Genomic DNA, 20688 nt, shown 5'->3' with positions numbered 1-20688 from the left:
ACATGCATGAGTGCAGACACACTTTGGCCCCGAGTGTGGGTGGGCGGGGGAGGTCAACCATATGAATGAATTATGAGAAAAGTATTCCTCTCCTCCTCCCACCATTCAGACAAACATAGGCCTATGATAAAGAAAGCATTTTAGGGATTTTTAACCTATTCATTTAAACTATATTTGACCCCCTGATTATTACATGAATGCATCATCATAGCCGTAGCTATGACGTAAAAAGATTTCTGTCTTCAAACTTCAAAGCACATCTTGTTTTGAAAGATTGTCGMGGGATAACTAGCGATCAAAAAGGGGGGGAAAACTATTCCCTCTTTCTTTTACTTTGCTCTTTTGTTCTCTCTCTACCTCACTTTTTTTCCTCTCTGTGTCGGGTGGAATGTTTGGGGAATACGTACAGGGTTCAGTCAGAGTTCCGTGCTCAGTCTGTTTTTAACTTCTGTGCTTTTTTTGTAAGCGGGAATAGAATGTGTGTCTGCTAATATTATTGATGTCTGATTTGGTCTCTAAACAATCTAAAGATGGTCTACTTTTGACCACAGCCACATTGATCGTTCGCCTTGACGTCACCATAGGTCAAAAGTACTGCACCACACGGGGAATAAGGTGCCATTTGGTACACAACCTCCCATTTGAATTAATTTTCTCTTGGAATGTGTCTCATATAGCACCCAAATCTCTATATAGTGCACCACTTGTAGTGCGTAGGGTGCCATTTGGGACGCACACTTAGTAAAAGCCAAAGCGCCAACCTTGCCCACTAGGCTATGCCCTCTCAGGATGTTTATATGTTGGCATGAACCAGACAGAACGGGGTTTATGTGCATGTTTCTCAACCTCCTCTACTACCTTCCTTCCCCTCTGTTCTCTCCTCGTTTTTCTGTTTTCCGAAACTTGTTATTATTAACCTACCAGTACTGAGCAACCTATTCCCTATATAGTGCCATTTGGGCCGAAGACGTAGTTGTTCTATTCTGGGAAAGTGATGCATTGTGGGTCGACCTCTGGGACTAACAACCGTGTGTGCGTGTGTTTATTGATGTGTGTGACGTGTAAAGAAGTGAATGAGTGCGTCATGTCATGTGAAAGAGAGGAACAGCTGGTTCTGTCTCTCACCCCCCTCCCCTCTTCTGTTTTCTCTACTTGTCCTCCTCTCCTCCTTCCAGGCTCCTAGTAGTCTCCTGGAGGCTCTGGAGCAGCACCTAGCCTCTCTGGAGGGGAAAAAGACCAAGGAACTCACCGCTGATACCAGGTACTGGACTGGCGAGACAATGAACACTTGGTGATATACGTTATCATAAAACTTGTATAAGAAGCACACATAGAAAAGACATGTCCCCTGTCCCCTCCTAATACCTCTGTTCTCGCCTCTGTCCTCTCCATAGAGCGTCCACCCTGTCCAGTGCGGTGTCGTCTCTGTCCAATACAGGCATGTCATTCAGCCGCATGGACGAGAAGGAGAGACAGCAGGCCTTAGAGGAGGAGCAGGCCAGACTGCAGGCCCTCAAGGTACAGGTAACACACCATTACACTAATACATAAAATGATACTACACCGATGCATAATTTTACACAGCTACACTAACCACCACTACACTGGTGGACAGGGGGAGTTAAATATGTTACTACATCATTACAACAAATTACACTGCTGCACAAAATTACATATTGTTTTTTAACTTACCTTTTATTTAACTTGGCAAGTCAGTTAAGAACAAATTCTTATTTACAATGACGGCCTACACCGGCTAAACCCGGACGACGCTGGGCCAATTGTGCGCCGCCCTAMGGGACTCCCAATCACGGCCGGTTGTGATACAGACTGGATTCGAACCAGGGTGTCTGCAGTGACGCCTCAAGCACTGAGATGCAGTGCCTTAGACCGCTGCGCCACTCGGGAGCACTACATTAGCCTATTCAGATTTAACTGCCTGAAAACAGGGTGTCCGCAGGTCCTTAAAGTCTTACATTCWTTTCTGATTTAAAGTCTTAAAATGTCTTATGTTCAGTTTTCAAAAGTATAAAAAAATGCGACGTTGATGACTACAGTGTTTCRGTTATATTGTGCTTAATTGTTGCCACCCCGACCAAAAAAAGAAGGAACAATTGAACATCAAACAATACTCTAGGCACACTTTCAAGATGTTCGAGAGCTGTCCAACCACGTGCACCTCGGTGTTTGCACGTCATGTGCGTGTACCAGTGTGGTTCAGGCCGTTGCCAGAGGAAAGAGCAAGGCAGCCTAAAATGTGATAGACAGCAACACTAACTAGAGCTGGGACGATAAACAGGAAATTACCTACAACGATATTGCCTTCTTACCAAAGCAATTTCGGGGAATAGGCTACATAACGTTCCTGCAGATTTTTTTTGTTCTAAAACCATTATTTGGTCAACAGTAATGTGCATTAACCTGCTTCCTGCAATAAAAGTATCTGCCGTGTCCGTTTCGCTGCTGGCTCTCACTCCCGCTACCCCCTTTGCACATGGCGAGGAGGGAGAGAAGCGCAAGCATACTGATAGTTGAGCAACATTTTTAAATGTAATTGCGGGAAAGACCGTTTTTAAAACCACTATTGTTACTGTTCCTTAACAAGAGGAGAGTCTCAGCTTTATGTGAGAAATAACACCACTTTACAAACGTCGTATGTAATTGAGATGCTCTGCAAACGGAGCGGAGCATGCCATTTGCGGTGAATACATCAAGTAGCCTATATAGGCCTACCAATGGAAAGTTTTTGTAGGACATTCAATTTGCTGTCAGCTCAATTGCATGGCTATCTAGCAACAATATCGTATTTAGAGTTGGCAATCTAGTGAGTTCCCACTTCCTCAGGTGGTAAATGATGTAGCATATAGGCATAGCCTAGGCCAATATGCAGAAAAAAATCATTGTACGACTTCCTCATCGATGACAAGCGTGCTCTTGTTTGCCATGACATCCTCTTCCAGACAGGCCAGGTGAGCGGGGGTAACCCCTGTTTCAAAGCGGGTGAAGAACTTGTTTAGTTCATTGGCTGTAGAGGCACACCCTCTCATCCAGGCAGGGATCAATGCGTTGCCTACTTTTTGAAGGGGGCGTTTTTCATATTCTTAATGCCCAACCAGGCAGACCGAGAGTCTCCCTGTAACTTTATCTCCACCTTATCTCTGTACTGGCATCTCACCTTTTTTTAATCTCTTTGTTCCCCTCTCTCTGTACKTCTTTTCTTTTGAGTGTGTTCCCGGAGGCAAACACTTGTTTCTTCCTATTAAGCACCACTTTCGATTCTTTGGTCAKCAATGGTTTGTTAGGAAATATCTWACATCACTGCAATTGATCAATACGGTCATTGTCCCACACCTGTATTTGTTTTTCCACCACCTTCTCCCTTTTGAGTAACTGTCTATAAGTTGGTCGTAGAAAAACAGTGTTATGATCTGATCCACCCAGTGGATGTCTGGCCAAGGATGAATACGCTTTGGGGACCGAGCCGTAACATAGGTCAATGATCTTATTTTTCCTTGTTGGACAAGTCACATCAAGCTCTTGAGCGAGGTTAAAAATGTCAGCTGCGTTGACACTGTTTGCTCTTGGATGGATATAAACAACTGTCAAAAAAAGCTGGGGGAATTCACGGGTGAGGTAGAAGGGGCGCATATTTTTTCCCCCTGACAATTGTAGTTTTACACCATCTTTAATTTAGTCGAACACAGACTCTGCCTCTGTGCRCCTTACCAGGAGCTTCACTGTCTCTGTCCATACSAGTGATCGTGAATCTGRCATGGGTGACRTCAGTCGGGCACCGCCTCRGACAGCCAAGTTTCAGAAAAGGCCATCACACAGGCCTCCCTGTATTCATATCGATACCATGAGTTTGCCCGTAATTCGTCCATTTCCCCTTAAGCGATTGGACATTAAAGAGCAGTTGGAAGCGGAATCTTTGTTTTGTTCCTCAGCACACCGCCTTTCCCCTTTTCCTCTTCCTTCTTAGTAGTCCTTCACCCAGGTTGTTTTGTCTCACGATCTCTGCAGGTATGTCCCCTTTGATCGGTTCTCCCAAACGTGAGTTATTACATTGTAAAAGATTAGTTTCTGCAGTAGCGGATGTGTTGTGCCGCCAACTTTCTCGTAGATTTGCGTGCGGTTTCAGGTACCAGCAAAAGTAATCCAAGTAGGAGAATTATCCACGGTACGCACTTCATGTACCTCTACCGTAGCCTAATCGGTAATCCGATGCAACATAAAACACTATTAAACTACTAAAAGCAAAGCAACAAAAACAGACGAGTTTAAACAACGAACCAGGAACAAACGCTGCAGGGCACCACTGCGCAGGACTGATTGGAGCCTGCTCAGTCTGACGCTGCTCAGTCTGTGCCAAGCATGAATCCCTCAGTCATACCCAACTTTGTGTTTGGTAACTGTGTGAGTGTTTTTCTGTGTTTCTCCAGGACCAGCGTCTGAAGGAGATTGGCATGTCCACTCCATCTGCCTCCCCCAGTACACAGTCTATGGGCAGTGTCAGCAACAACCACCACAACACCAATCAAGGCATGGAGCTATTCAGTGCACCCTCCACCAACAGGTACTACTGTTATAACATGGTTACTACAGGTCGTAGGAGGTTATCTAGTGTTATAAAGGTATTATTCTATTCAGATTTGTTGATTCTTTTGATTATAGATTCTTTCTGTGATTTTCTTTGGGGGGGGTTTCAAAGATTGGTATCAAAGAGTTTGTTTTGTTGACTTAAAGGGATTGTTGAGGCAATCTATATTTCAGTGGAATTACCCTTACCTTGTATTGTTTTTCAAGCCAGAYGTTACCATATTAGCATCGTCAAAATTCATTAATGTAAACAGGCATACCGATGTTAGCAAAACTGCAAACTTCCTCAGAAACACGTAGCGTCGATACTCACGAAGAACCTGTCCATGTTCTTCCCCGCAAAAATGTTATTTTTCTAGTAATATCTGAATGCTGAATATCTGTATATTCCAATGCTCGGATAGTGCCATCAAGCCACCGGTGAGTGCCCAATGGAATATACAACTTTATTGTCCATGTTACAGCACACAGAAACAGAGAGACTACATGAGGAAATGTAGTCTCACAATTCCAGCGACTATTTCAGCAGTATGTATGTTAGAAAATTGTGAACTCCACCAACTGCCGAACTTGGTTTTGAAGTGTTTTTGAGCAGGTTACGGCTTGCTGTGCAGCTTTGCTAACATTGGTTTGGTTGTTTACATTCATGAATTTTGATGATGCTAACTCCTGTCTGTGTTTAAACATTGATTATTGTGCACTCTGTCACTATGGGCCTTAATACACAACTCAAGGTAAGGTAAATTCCACCGAAATATATAGATTTCACCTGAACTAACCCTTCAATTGTTGATTGTTTGGGCATATAGGGGCAATTTGAATTACATTTATTTACTCATTGATTTTCTTTCCCTCTTCCCTGTCTCCTCTTATTTCTCTCTCTAGCATGCCCAACCTCAGTAGTGATCTATTTGACCTGCAGCCAGCCTTCCTACCTGCTGTCCAAAGCACTCCCTCTATCTCTACAGCCACCAGTGCCTGGGGAGGTAGGTCACACACACATTTGGACACACGTGCATGCAATATACACATGGAAATACACACACAGTTTTTTATCTACTTAACCTCCTGAACCTTCAGGTTCAGATCCGGGGCAGAGATGTATAGTGTTGATTTAGCTGTGTATTATGTCACACACTACACAAGTTTCAGTTAACACGCGTGTTCTGACAAGCCTCTGTCTTTTAAAGTCAGGTGGCTTTTCAACTGTACAAATTCATGTTCATGTGTATCTGAGTTCTCTTCATGTCTTCAGTCATTCATGTGTTCATTCATCCATCAATTAATTCACTTGTTTCATCCACTTATCGTCCATCCATTCAGCCATCACTTTCTCATCTGCTGGAAGCACCGAAACGGCTAAAATATTATGTTTTACATTTTGTCCAATAAACATTATTTGAAAGAACATATGGTTCGACAGACCAACCAACCCAGAGGTTGAAGAGAACCTTTACAATAGTAATATGTCTTTATGACCTTTGTCCCCTAGGTGCTGCTGAGCCAGCTGAGTCCTCCATGAGTGTAGATTTTGAAGCTGTTTTCGGGGGCGGGGCTAGAAGACAGGCCAATAACCACGTACAGCCTGCCACCGATGGTAAAGAGACACAACGGCTACGTCCCAAATGGCAACCTATTCCCTTTATACTACACTACTTTTCACCAGGGCCCATAGGGCACTATATAGGGTGCCATTTCAGACACACACAACCCTAAATAAACCTACTAAACAACCTCTGGSTTAGCTTACTGCTCCCCTATAACAACTGTAATTAACTACTTTTAGTGCTGGGTCAGATCTCTGATTTGGTTTTGCTAATGGCCGCTAAGTAAATCAAACTTTTCAGGCTTTGGCCTGTATCCACAAATCGTCTTAGAGTAGGAGTACTGATCTAGGATCAGTTTTTCCTTTTAGATCATAATGAATACAATTATATGGACATATACTATATCAGCACTCTTACTCTGAGATGCTTTATGGATACAGGCTCTGGTTTAGATTTCTGGTTGGGTTTTGCTATGGGCCAGCTAATCCTTAGCTACAGCTTTAGGCCTGGGGTTTCTACTACCAGTTTCCATTTGTGTGTTTTAAAGCCTTCAGTAGGAATTTCCTGGTGGTGATCTCACTCCATTCCATCTGTTTGTAACTCATCTCTTTCTCTCTCTGTGCGTGGTTTGTCATCTCAGTCCGTTCCTAATCGCCTGTCACTCCATTTGTTGTCATCCACACCGTCCCACACTCTACACAGACAATCCATCTCTTTGGAGGCACTGAGGTGGTACCTTTCCATCTGTTCTCTATCTCTTTCCCTCATCTGTCCTCTACTCCSTCCATTCTCAGCCTTTCCAAACAATTAGCTTAATAGTTAACTCCTCTTTCTTCGTAAAACTAGATTTTTCTTTCTTTCCTGCCCTCTGCTCTGTATGTTATGGTGAGTGGGCTAGTTTTCTGATTATTTCCTTCTCTCTCCCTTCCTCCGTGTGCTAATTGTCTCTGATCCTTCCCTTCTGTTTCCTGCTTGTAAAGCAGGAAGTTCTTACTTCATGAATGTGGCCTATGGCCAGATGGCACCCTATTCCCCATTGGGCTCTGATCAAAAGTAGTGCACTATGGTAGTATGGGCTCAGGTCAAAAGTAGTGCCCTACATAGGGAATAGAGTGACATTTGGGATGCATASCTATGTCAGCACAATGTCCAGAAGCTAGACACCGCTTCCTAGACAAATATTATTTGTCCTTTTTTTTTGTTTTCGCTCCTTCACTTTTTTTCTGTGATGGGAGGATAAGGAGTGATGGGAGGTGGCAGCTGTCTGTGCAGCTCTGTTGTGCTCCCTGTCTCTTTTTTTCCTCCCCTACGCTACTTTGTCTTGCCCTCCTTCGATCGGTCTTTCTCTAATGTCACACACTGATTGCCCCTATTTGTCTCTTTTCTGTCTCCCTATCCACCCTCTCTCCCTTTTCCGTTCCCCCCTCCCTCCACCATCCCTTTCCCTACCTCTCTCCTAGTTGAGGGCAATGTGTTCCCATTTTTAGAATTACTGTTGACAGACCATTGTGGTACTAATGTAATGTTTGCACAGTGAAATACTCCATGACTGCATCCCAAATGGCAGCCTGTGGGCCTTGGTCAAAAGTAGTGCACTATATAAGGAATAGTGTGCCATTTGGGATGGAGCCATGCAGTGTAACCAGACCAATCAGCCCTGTACAGTAATAGAGTAGTATACCACACAGACCAGTCAGCCTACAGTACAGCCTCAATAAGTGTAATGACTCAACAACATGACACCACAAGCACATAAATCCATCATAACACAAATATAGCTACTGCTGCTGAGCCTAGGGATGGAACAAACACCCATTTCTCATAATTCTGCTACTGAGGCTGACTAGAAGCTGAAGGAGTAGACAGGGCACATCTACTGTTTTAGTCTAGATATGGAATTACTATAATCCGTCAGCATAATGACTCCACAACATGTCAGCCACAAGGAACTACAGTGCCTTCAGTAAGTATTCATACTCCATGACTTATTCCACTTTGTTGTTAAAGCCTGAATTCAAAATGGATTAAATATATTTTCTAACCCATCTACACACAATACCCCACAATTAATGTTTTGCAAATGTATTGAAAATGAAATACAGAAATATCTAATTAATTTAATTATTCACACCACTTTGCTATGACACTCCAAATTGAGCTCAGGTGCCTRSAATTACCTTTAATCATCCTTGAGATGTCACTACAACATGATTGGAGTCCACCTGTGGCCAATTAAATTGTTTGGATTTAGAAGGAAACATCTATATAAGGTCCCACAGTTGACAGTGCATGTCAGAGCAGAAACTATACCATGAAATTCAGGTAACTATCCGTAGAGSTCTGAGTGAGAATTGTAATGAGGAATATATCTGAGGAAGGGTTTAAAACAATTTCTAGAATGTTAAAAGCTTCCAAGAGCACAGTGTCCTCCGTCATTGGGGAATGGGGAAAAATACAGAACTACCCAGACTGGTCGGACAGCTTCTAGGCACAAACTGAACAACCAGGCAAGAACAACCTTGGTCAGGGAGGTGACCAAGAACCCAACGACCTCTCTGACAGAACTACAGAGTTCCTTGGCTTAGATGGGAGAACCTGCCAGAAGGACAACAGTCTCTACAYCACTTCACCAATCTGGGCTTTATGGGAGAGTGGCCAGACAGAAGTCACCCCTGAGAAAAAGGCACATGACGGCACGCCTYGAGTTTGCAAAAAGGCACTTGAAAGACTCTGGAGTGGCAGAAGAGTCTGTAGTCTGATGATACAAAAATGGAACTCTTTGGCCTGAATACAAAGTGCTATGTTTAACACCATCCCTACTAGAGGTCGACCGATTATGATTTCTCAACGCCGATACCGATTATTGGAGGACCAAAAATAGCCGGTAACGATTAATCGGCCGTTTTTTTATTTTATTTTATACAATTTATTTGTAATAATGACAATTACAACAATACTGAATGAACACTTATTTTAACTTAATATAATACATCAATAAAATCTATTTAGCCTCAAATAAATAATGAAACATGTTCAGTTTGGTTTAAATAATGCAAAAACAAAGTGTTGGAGAAGAAAGTAAAAGTGCAATATGTGCCATGTAAGAAAGCTAACATTTAAGTTCCTTGCTCAGAACATGAGAACATATGAAAGCTGGTGGTTCCTTTTAACATGAGTCTTCAATATTCCCAGGTAAGATGTTTTAGGTTGTAGTTATTATAGGACTATTTCTCTCTCTACGATTTGTAGTTCATATACCTTTGACTATTGGATGTTCTTATAGGCACTTTAATATTGCCAGTGTAACAGTATAGCTTCCATCCCTCTCCTCGCCGCCACCTGGGCTCGAACCAGGAACACATTGAAAACAGCCACCCTCGAAGCAGCGTTACCCATGCAGAGCAAGGGGAACAACTACTTCAAGGTCTCAGAGCYAGTGACGTTTGAAACACTATTAGCGCGCACCCCGCTAACTAGCTACCCATTTCACATCGGTTACACCAGCCTAATCTCGGGAGTTGATAGGCTTGAAGTCATAAACAGCGCAATGCTTGAAGCATTGCGAAGAGCTGCTGGCAAAACGCAGGAAAGTGCTGTTTGAATGAATGCTTATGAGCCTGCTGGTGCCTACCATCGCTCAGTCAGACTGCTCTATCAAATCATAGACTTAATTATAACATAATAACACACAGAAATACGAGCCTTATGTCATTAATATGGTCGAATCCGGAAACTATCATCTCAAACAAAACGTATATTCTTTCAGTGAAATACGGAACCGTTTGGTATTTTATCTAACMGGTGGCATCCATAAGTCTAAATATTCTTTTTACATTGCACAACCTTCAATTTTATGTAATAATTACGTAAAATTCAGGCAAATTAGTTCGCAACGAGCCAGGCGGCCCAAATTGTTGCATATACCCTGACTCTGTGTGCAATGAACGCAAGAAGTGACACAATTTCACATGGTTAATATTGCCTGCTAACCTGGATTTCTTTTAGCTAAATATGCAGGTTTAAAAATATATACTTCTGTGTATTGATTTTAAGAAAGGCATTGATGTTTATGATTAGGGACACGTTGGAGCAACGATGGTCCTTTTTCGCGAATGCGCACCGCATCGATTATATGCAACGCAGGACACGCTAGATAAACTAGTAATATCATTAACCATGTGGAGTTAAATAGTGATTATGATTGATTGATTGTTTTTTATGAGATACGTTTAATGCTAGCTAGCAACTTACCTTGGCTTCTTACTGCATTCGCGTAAAGGCTGGCTCCTCGTGAGGCAGGTGGTTAGAGCGTTGGACTAGTTAACCGTAAGGTTGCAAGATTGAATCCCTGAGCTGACAAGGTAAAAATCTGTCGTTCTGCCCCTGAACAAGGCAGTTAATCCACCGTTCCTAGGCCGTCATTGAAAATAAGAATGTGTTCTTAACTGACTTGCCTAGTTAAATAAAAATGTTTAAAAAAAATAAAAAAAACGGTGTCCAAAAATAGCGATTTCCGATTGTTATGAAAACGTGAAATCGGCCCTAATTAATCGGCCATTCCAATTAATCGGTCGGCCTCTAATCCCTACCGTCAAGCATGGGCGTGGCAGCATCATGCTATGGGGATGCTTTTCAGTGGCAGAGACTGGTATGGATAGAGAGAACAATGAATGTAACCAAATATAGCCAAGTCCTTGATAAGAACCTGCTTCAGTGCTAATGACCTTAGACTAGGGTGAAGATTTACTTTGAAAACAGGACAATGACCCCAAGCATACAGCCAAAGCAATGCTGAAATGGCTTCAGAACAAGAATGTGAAAGTCCTTGAGTGGCCCAGCCAAAGCCCAGACTTGAATCCCATTGATAATCTGTGGAAATACTTAGATTGCTCCCCATCTAATTTAACAGAGCTTGAGGTAATCTGTAAGGAAGAATGGGAGGAAATCCACAAATCCAGATGTGCAGAGCTTATACAGACATACCCAAGACGACTCAAAGCTGTAATCGCAGCCAAAGATGCTTCTACAAAGTATTGACTCGGGTGTGAATACTGCAAAAATGTCAAACATGTTTTACTTTGTCGTTATTGGCTATATGTGTAAATGGGTGAGGGGGAAAAAATCTATTTAATCCATTTTGAGTTCAGGCTGTAAAGCAAACAAAATTGAATTATGTGAAGGGATATGAAATCTTCCTGAAGGCAATGTAAATCCAGCACAACACACATACTGCTGCTCAGCCTAGAAATATGGTGTATAGACAGGACACAGCTACTGAGCCCTGAGCGTAGAAATAAAAGGGAACACATCCTTTATTTTCTATACATGTCATGATACTGAGCAGATGGTTTGTGATCCCACAGCCTGATCTTGCCTCCCAAGTCCTCTTTTTTCTCTTGAGTCAAATCTTTCCTGCATGTGCGCTGCTTTTCTTTTAACCTCATATCCCATCTGTGTGTGATACTTGCCTATGCTTTGTGTTTGTCTAATCTCTGTGTATGTATAATGTAATTAAATCTGTCTCCCTGTGTATCTATCCTCCAGGGTTTGACGCTCTAGGGGACCTGCTGAAGCCCACAGTGCCCAGCCACAACCAGGCTCCTCCCATGGCCCTGCACCACCCTGGTCATCCCCATCCAGGGCACCCAGGAGGCAAGCTGCTGGCCAATGACCTTGACTCATCCCTTGCCAACCTCGTTGGCAGTGAGTACTGTATAGACAACATACATTGTTCTTTTGTATCCTCACATCTGTCTGTTTCTGCCTCTTTCTCCCCTCTGTCTCCATAAGTTTCAGTTTCTTTCGCTTTGTGCATTCTCCTTACTCCTCCTTACTCCTCTTTTCTCCCTCCCTCTTCTCTCCCCCTTGGTCTTGTCCTCTAGTGAATGTCTCTGCCAGTGGTAGAGTTGTCAATAGAAACAGTTGGGCCAGGCTAATGGTAGCGGATGGCCTATCTGCCAGAGCTCTTGCCTGAGAGCCATTGGCGGGAAGGTAGAGGACACACAGAGGGGAACCCAGTAGGGAGGCACTGGTCTGTCTACTGTATGTTTAGCAGCCTGCACTACCTTCCCAGGGCTGMCCGGCTCTCTCTTTCTGTTTGCCTGTCTCACTGTCTTTTAGATAGACTCGCTCACTTTTTTTCAAACCCTCTGATGCTTTTGCTCTCATCTTTCTCATACTCACTTCCTTGTTCCCTTGCTTTCTCTTGCTCTCCTCTTTCTGTCTCACCATCCCTCGCTTTCTCTCGTCCTCAGATCTGCAGTTCGGAGGAGCCCCAGCCAAGAAGTAAGTGTAGGAGTTGTGATGTGTGTCTGCATGCGTGTGTGTGTCTCTCTGAGTTGGGAAGTGATGTAGTGCCAGACTACTTCAGCATTTTCCCTAGACAATAGAAGGCTTTGGCGGGCTGGCATCCTACAGTTCTCCAGTGCCAGGCAGCCCCTGCTCAAAACAGTCTACTTCAAGACATGAGAAACTAAAATAAACTTGAATAAGTATCTAGTGAATGGAAGTTATACTAGTGTTTTTAATGACAAAACAATGTGTTGTATAAACAATCAACAATGGAACAGACTGACTGCAGGGTTTTCCCTAGACGATAGACTTTATGGCGGACTGCCATCCCACTCTACTGTACTAGGGCGAGCCGACTCAAAGCCAACGCTGAAAAGCTTCTGTGCTGCTCAGATCTGTTGAAAAAGAAATTTAAACTAAAATAACTTGACTGCATCATTCAAATCTGCAGGATTTGACCTGTAACAAGACACACATTGAGACCTAGTGAAGAGCTCGAGCTACAATATTGTAATAATATATTTTATTTTTAACACGCTTTTCAAAAACACATGCAGGCTTGTATAACTAACCTTGTGGGGCCACACAATTCAGTCCCATTCAAAATCCTGTTTTCCCTAAACCTAATTCTAACCCTAAACCCATTTAGAAATAGCATTGACCTTGTGGGGACTAACAATGTCCCAAGTTGGTCAAATCTTGTTTGTTTACTGTTCTTGTGGGGACCAGAAGTCCTCACAAGTAGAGTCAAACACGTCCACACCTGCATAATATCCATGGTAACAGTTGATTAACGAGTGTGGTGTTTTTGCGCGGTGCATTTTGTCGCTGTGTGCTCCGGTGTTCAGGCCAGACATGCAGTGGAGTCAGCCTGGAGAGAAGAAGCTAACCGGTGGACACAACTGGCAGAGCAAGACCATGACTAGCACCACGGCCTGGAACCCCGCTCCCATGGCCCCTGCACCCATGCCTGTACAACACATGGTGAGTGGTAGTGTGTGTGTGTATTATGTAACCTGTTTAGAGATTATGTCCAGGTGCAATAGATATGCTCTAGCCCAGACTGAGTGTGTGCGCTAGTCAAGACTGAGTGCTGAGCTTGCCAATGGATGATTGTCGTCCCGATCTCTTCCACAATACTGGCTGACTGTGGAAATCTGTCACTAACCCCTGGCTTCTTCTCTTCCTCCCCTCTGTCTCTTTCTGTCTCGTTCTCTTCGCTGTAATTCTCTTCTGTTCTTTGCGTTGTCATCCTCATTCCTCTCGTCCTGTTTCTGCTGCGTTTAATTCACCTTCCTCATTGCCTCTCTCTCTCTCTCTCTCTCTCTCTCTTGCACTTTGTGCGTCCTTGCCATGCAGAATGGGATGTTCTATGCCAGTTATGTAAGTAGTAGGGTATGTCCCAAATGGCAGCCTATTCTCTATATAGTGCACTACTTTTCACCCAGTGCCTATCTAGTCTGTTTGGAGCGACTTCTGGTCTTTATTACGATTCTCTACCCAGTAGTGTACACTCATTGTGAAGTGTACTCACTCCTCCTCATGCATTTCATAGCATTTGATTGGGGCAAGCGTGGCTGAAGGAAGTTTCCACCATATTTCTTACATCGGTCCATTTGTTTTGAATCCATGAGGGGGAGTGTACACACCGGGTCAGTATCAGCTCAGTGCGATCTCTCCCTCCCTCCTGCATTCCTCCCCTACTTGTTGTTTTGTTTTTAAAGATAAGAGGGTTTTTTCCCTCCTCCCTGTACTCGTAGTTGAAATGATTTCCTCACCCTACTGCCACCTGCTTTTAGAGACTAGTGTTTATTTTTAACAGGGAGAGGCATGCTACTGTTCTCATTAGGTGCTTAACTGATAACAAATTAGCCTAGTGCAGTAATTTAAAGGAACACTGCTGTAGTCAATTCGATTTTTACAACCTCACTTCCACACATGTTGTTTTACCTGTGTTTATCTGTAGTTGTGAWTGTGATGGTGTCCATGAGCACCTGTACCTCCTTTGCTGTATAGACTCCCCTTTTAGCCTCTCCGCTGCACTATTTTTGAGTTGCTAATCAGGTCTCTCTCTAACAGGCTCCAGCTCCTATGACATTCCCAATGACGACGCCMCAAGTGCCTATGTATGGAATGGTCAGTACTGCTCAGTGCTCACACGCAACATGACACATTCAACATCACGTGTATAACCTAGATGTATTGTGCTAGGAGAATTACCGTGGTCTAGCAGTCAAAAAAAAGAAGTGTAACCAACAAAGAGACGACATACTTGAGTACTGGAAAAATGTTTCTCCCTCTCTCAGGTCCCTCCTCAAATGGGTCAGATGGGGGGTGTACAGTTGATGGCCCCCCAGCCCATGATGTACAACCAGCCTGTACTCAGACCCACAAATCCCTTCGCCCCCATGCCTGGAGCCCAGGTAACCACTCACCATTTCTACAGCCCTAACACCTTACACCATAATACCACATCCCTATTACCCCTTTAAACCCCACAACCCTCCGTCACCATCCCTAAAGCCCAAGGAAACCCTCCCCCCAAACCCTTTAGTTCAGATTGGCCCCCTTCCATATAGTTCAGGTACAACCCAAATGCCTGCCCTGCCCGGRCTTTACTTCCTCTTTGACGAGTCTTCTTTGTGTTAAACCCTGTAGTCTGTCTTTATTTCTGACTGTCTCTCTTTCAGATGCAGTTCATGTAATCTCATGGGGGGGATCAGAGTGCCGAAAGCGATGGCAAAAACACACACCGAGCGAACCACCGAAGACTAAATGACCGAATGAACGAACGAAGGAATGACAGACAGGTGAAAGGACAGACAGAAGGAAAACCAACCAACACCAAATATAAGAGAGGAAGAGAGAAGAAAAAGAAAGGGAGGATCAACCCGGGAGATGAGAAGGGTGGAAGGCTAGAGCACGGAGGAGGGGATATGTCATAATAAAGGCGCAGCTCTCTGTCTGAAACAGCCACCCCTCCTGAAAAAATGATAAATAGTGTATATTAAAGAAATAAACCCCCAAAGCCRATTACTGGGTTTAAAACTACCTAAAACTTGAAAGTGTAGGTCGTTTTCAGTCGACAGAGTGAAGGGGTCAGGGGTTAGATGTCTTAAGTTTATTGCACTTAGGACCAGTGTATACATTATGAAGTCTCTTTGTATGGTTAGTTTGTCTTCTGTTACGTTCTCTGGTCGTTGGTGTACATAGGTAGCCTAGGCTCTGTTACGGTTACTGGGACTGTATGTATGTTGCTACTAAGCTGATATTGAGCAATTTGTCACACAGAGTAAAAGAGGGATGGAGAAGAGGCGATCTAGACATAGGCAGAAAAGACAGGTTTGGATTGAAATAGATCTGTAGGTTAAAGTTGCATCCACCCTCTGGTTGTAGCCACACAGGTAGGAAGACGTAGGTGTTTGGATTCAGTTTTTTTTAAATCTCGAAGCACTTGTGTGTGCGCGCACGCCGTTAATAAACCATTTCTTTGTGAGCTGGTCTCTACCTTCTTTCTTAGACGACAGGTCACCAATTGGAGCGGTTTCTAGAAATCTTTATTTTTATTCTCCAACTTTCTCACCGTTACTGATATCYACCAAACCGGTGGAACCAAAGTCGCACAGTACCGTTTGTCCCTGCTCGCTTGCCATCCTTGACTGTTAGGTAGCGAAGAAAAGCACTTACGCTGTGTGTTACCCAAGGGAGCTGTTTCAGACACGGAGAAGCCTTCACCACGTGCAATCAGACTGAGTATAAAACATTAAGGATAGCCCTCTACACTCATCCTCACAACCACCATCATCCTACCACCAGCCTAACCCTCAACCGCTTCTTATGTCTATTTGTCCATGGAGAGCCACTAGAGAACTGTTGTAAAATGTTTTTAATCCCTCCCTCTACTTTATTTGTGTTTCTTGTAAAAACAGTTTCTTCTTCATCCTCAGTGTGTCCTTAAATGTTGACGGATTCGCACGCACACTAAATTACACGCACACCCACGCGCATTAACGTGCAGACACACACCTCCATCCTGCGGAAACAATGTGTGGTCCTATTCTGAAATCATTCTGACGGTTGATGTCACAATTTGTGTTTCCTCTATCATAATGTCCATTGCTCTCGATGGTGTCCTATTGTTGCTGAAGCCATATGCAGTCATTTTCTTCCCAACTGTCAAGATGGGTCAAATGAAAGGATGTCAAAGTAACTTTTTGTGTCAAAGGAAGGATATTGTCAAACTGTTGACGACTCAACAGAACTGTTTCATGTTTTTATTTTGAACAAATATATGTGCCAATAAGTTTGGTACTGGTTAGCGCTGCATGAAACTTAATTGCCAAGGGTTACTTTGTTAAATATTTGGGGGACATGGAGTTGAAATGGACAACCCAATACTGGTTTGAGCATACTCTTGGTCCCATAGGCTTTATAAAAGGATGTCAATGTAACTGAACTGTTGGTGCCAAAGGTCAAAACAGGTATAGGGTCACAGTTGCCATACTTTTCGCTGTCTAATTCCCCTGTATAACACACATTGGTGTGTTATATATGCCATGCGTTTCTCATTGAGGACTGTTTTCGGTGTACTTCCTATATCTTGACGCTGAAGCCAATAGTGAGTTATGCCCCCTYGTTATGTTATGTGCACATATATAAATGTCATTTATTATTTTTGATGAACAAGCTGAAATGTTGCACTGATATGACCTCATTCAGAACCTGAAGAAAGGAGAGTTGGTCATAAATGAATGGATCAAATCAAAGTGTATTGCTCACGTACACAGATTTGCAGGTGCAGCGGAGTGCTTGTGTTTTGAATGCACATGCAGATCCCTAAGACGAACCCTTCCCCCTTTCTCGGTCCACATCACCAGTGAGTTGAGTACTGTGGAGCGTCTAACTCTGATCCTTTTCACTTTCTAGTAGACCTAGCGCTCTAGAACCCTATCTTAGCATCTTTGCTGCTCTTCGATCTAGTACATATAGCTCTATATTCACCTCTTAGTGACTTGCCAATTGCCATTGTCTTCAAGATTATCTTGGTGGATCGTCACTGTCTAGTAGACCTAGCTCTAATTTCCCCTCTTAGCCTCTTGTCACTGTCTAGTATGTATAGCTTTAGCTTCTCTTGGTTTTTCTTTTCTGTCAAGTATGTGTCAAACTCATTCCACGGGGTGAGTGTTTGCGAGTTTTCGCTCCACCCTTGTACTTGATTGATGATTTAAATTCATTAATTAGTAACTCCCCTCACCTGGTTGTCTAGGTCTTAATTGAAAGGAGAAAAAAACTAAAACCTGCAGACACTCGGCCCTCCATGGAATGAGTTTGACACCCCTGGTCTATTAGATATATTTAAAGAATTGTCTCCAGGATCACTTTAGATTCATTCCCCTTCTGACCTTGTTTCATTGTCTAGTAGAGCTATATCTAGATAGAATCTCCTCTTGGAGTCTTTTCGCTGTCCAGTATGTATAGCTCTAGATTCTTCTTGCTTCTGCTTTTGTAGATGATGCTTTACAATCCCCTTTGTCTTCTAACTTCCTGTTTCTTCACTGGACTCTGTCATAGGCCTTCACTTAATCATGCTGTGAGTGGGCGTGTACGCCATCTTTAAACTTAAACTGTCTCTGATTGGATCATATGCATTTTATGTCTTGTCGGTGAAACCGAACTATCCACAATGGCTAAGGGGGAGGTATACTCTCAGTGAAGAATTAAGTCTGTAGTCTTGGAAGTATTTGAGGGTTCTGGTGGCACTAGTCTTTGTCTTTAGGAAGGATTGCCTCGCTATAGTAGTACCTGTGTAAAAGGGGGTTGAGAACCAGTGGTGGTCGTTTGGAAGTTAAAGGTCCAATGCAGACGTTTTCGTCTCTATAGCAAATCATTTCTAGTTAAAAAGTACGTACCTTTTGATTGTTTTCAATTAAAATYGTCAGAAATAAGCAAAAATAGCAGTTTCTCAAGCAAGAATTTTGTTAGGATTGTCAGGGAGTGGTCTGAGTGGGGAGGGGAAAACTAGCTGTAGGTTTGGAACGCTCTTATTGGTCTATTAAATTTACCGCCTGGTGATGTCACCAAGCAAGCCAAAAAGCCATCCCACCAAAACAGGCTGAGATTTGACGGTCTTTTCAAACATCTTTAACACTAAAAGGGCATTATCATAATTTTCACAATATCACACTATTATTCCAACCTTATGTGGATATATATTAAACACAGAAACCCTTCTCTGGGCTCCTCATACTGTGATAATCCCTTACTCAGGAGGGTAGGAAGCTCTGGGTAGAAGTTGCTCTAAAATACAGATCTAGGATCAGCAAACACTTGGGGGAGAAATGGAAAACTGACCTTAGATCAGTGTCTAGGGACAACTATATTTGTCTATCGCAATGGAACCCTATTCCCTATGTAGGCCTCTGGTCAAAAGTAGTGCACTATATAGGGAATAATGCCATTTGGCACACAATCCTTGTTTGGCACTGAAGTTGATGAGCACAGCTTTTTCTTTTTCTCTTGAATTCATCATGTCTTATGTTCTCTGGTTCTTCAGTAGTTTCATTTCTCTCTTTTTGTGTCATTTTTAAACTAAATTGTTGTTCTGCATGGTATCTGGCCTGCCTGTGTTTTGTGTGTCTTTGAACTGGTTTCAAAATAGTGGAAGAATAGCAGAGGAGAGAGACAGTGTGGAGACTACAATGTTGATTGTCCTATTATAATCTTAGGGGGTGCGTCTCAATAATCTTAAGTGTCTTTCTCTCTCGTCTCCTAAGACCAGAAGAGCGTTAGCTCCCAGAGCGAATGCCAACAATGTCAAATCACGCTGATGGTCTGTTTATGGTAGGCTTTTCTTCCCCTGTGCATGGTCGTGATGATGTTGTGTTCTTTCTACAGCTCCCCTTAAAAGCATGATCTGATTTACTGTCTGTTAAAACTCGTTCAAGTGTCAGGGTTGTCATGGTTGTGTTTCTGATTACATGCTGCAAGGACAGACACCCCTAACCATAGCTCTAGGGTGAATCTCAARAGTCTTTCCTTGACTCCTTGCGTCCTCTGTCCTCAACGCATTGAAGGACGTGGTCTGGGGGTGTAGCCAAACCCTTTTACTTTTCCAAAGATGCCACGTTACTTTTTCCCTTTATTGAAATGGGTCTTTTTGATCATATCTGCAAGTGTAGTACCCTCTGGTGGCGAGTCCCTGTAATAACAGTAGTTGAAGATGTCATCAACCTGAAATGAAAAAGGAACAGGGAAAGAGAGGAATGGCTTTTTGGGGTTATAAATGGATACATTTGGATAAATCTCTCCATAAAATGCATCAGTTTATCTGTTATAAACTGATGCATTTGCTCATTTTCAGTCAGTGTTTGTTCAATGATCTTGTGCACATTTTTTCCCCTACATGTATTTTTGGAAACAACTACCCTTCTGATAGCTGAACTGGTGATAAAAATGTAAATAGAAATAGAAACACGCAAACACATGCATCCCAATCCCTGTATTGTACTATACAGGGAATATGGGCTGCGTTTTGCCCAATTATTGGTAAAAGAGCTGATCTGACTGGTCAAAGACCAATTATTGATTTTGGCTGCCTGTGTAAACGCAGCCATGGTGTCATTTGAGACACATCCATACACACACATCAGTCATGTTATTTTTGTCTTTGTATTATTATTTTTCTGAACATGAGAGCTATTTGATATTTGCATTATACAGTATATAGATATATAATAATACCCAATGGGTGATTTAAACGTATGAAGAAGGGGATTGGCTGCATATCTACAGGTCACCAATGGATCGTCAATGGATGTCATTGATTGTCAAGGATGCCAAATGATTCAGAGAATCACACCTTTGTCTCTGATTATTCTTCTTGTTCTTCCCCCTCTTTGTACAATTTTATTTATTTATGCAGAAATATTAGGATTTTATTAAGCATGGAAATAATACAAAACGAACTTTACAGAAATACAAAAATCATTGGCTTTTATTTTACTTACTGTGTTTATTTTGATTATATTTTTTTGGAAGAAATAAAGTCATTTTCCATTCCTAAAGCATTTTGTGATTTTAATGATTATTTTGTTTGAGTGTGAAGTGTCTCCGCTGAGTCTAAGGCTTGCTGCTGAAAACAATCTCCACCTAAATTTTTGTTGACGCTCTTATTCAAAGTGACTGGAACCCACAACCCTTGCGTTGCAAGCACCATGCTCTTACAACTGAGCCACATGGGACCCGTTAGAGT

The 20688-nt window shown here is 42.7% G+C and overlaps 1 protein-coding gene across 15 annotated transcripts in view; it reads left to right on the top strand.

Moving 5' to 3' along the window:
• The window catches only part of si:ch211-200p22.4 (phosphatidylinositol-binding clathrin assembly protein), a 54093-nt gene extending 33593 nt beyond the window's left edge, over nt 1-20500 (top strand). For 4 of the 15 annotated variants that reach the window (XM_023970267.3, XM_023970249.3, XM_023970212.3 and 1 more), the window contains 12 exons: nt 1176-1261; nt 1395-1524; nt 4443-4576; nt 5485-5585; nt 6092-6196; nt 11691-11849; nt 12401-12431; nt 13259-13421; nt 13797-13820; nt 14517-14573; nt 14744-14860; nt 15128-20500. In XM_023970267.3, coding sequence (XP_023826035.1) covers nt 1176-1261; nt 1395-1524; nt 4443-4576; nt 5485-5585; nt 6092-6196; nt 11691-11849; nt 12401-12431; nt 13259-13421; nt 13797-13820; nt 14517-14573; nt 14744-14860; nt 15128-15142 — 1122 coding nt within the window. In that variant the 3' untranslated portion in view covers nt 15143-20500. The remainder of the gene's footprint in view (nt 1-1175; nt 1262-1394; nt 1525-4442; nt 4577-5484; nt 5586-6091; nt 6197-11690; nt 11850-12400; nt 12432-13258; nt 13422-13796; nt 13821-14516; nt 14574-14743; nt 14861-15127) is intronic. The other 11 variants (XM_070435012.1, XM_070435011.1, XM_023970230.3 and 8 more) reach the window with 8 other exon arrangements.
• Nucleotides 20501-20688: the final 188 nt, after the last annotated feature.

The sequence above is a fragment of the Salvelinus sp. IW2-2015 genome, linkage group LG3 (assembly GCF_002910315.2).
Source record: "Salvelinus sp. IW2-2015 linkage group LG3, ASM291031v2, whole genome shotgun sequence".
Classification (NCBI taxonomy): domain Eukaryota; kingdom Metazoa; phylum Chordata; class Actinopteri; order Salmoniformes; family Salmonidae; genus Salvelinus; species Salvelinus sp. IW2-2015.
Note: the sequence above shows the minus strand (reverse complement) of the source record. Positions and strands in the feature narration are given on the sequence as shown.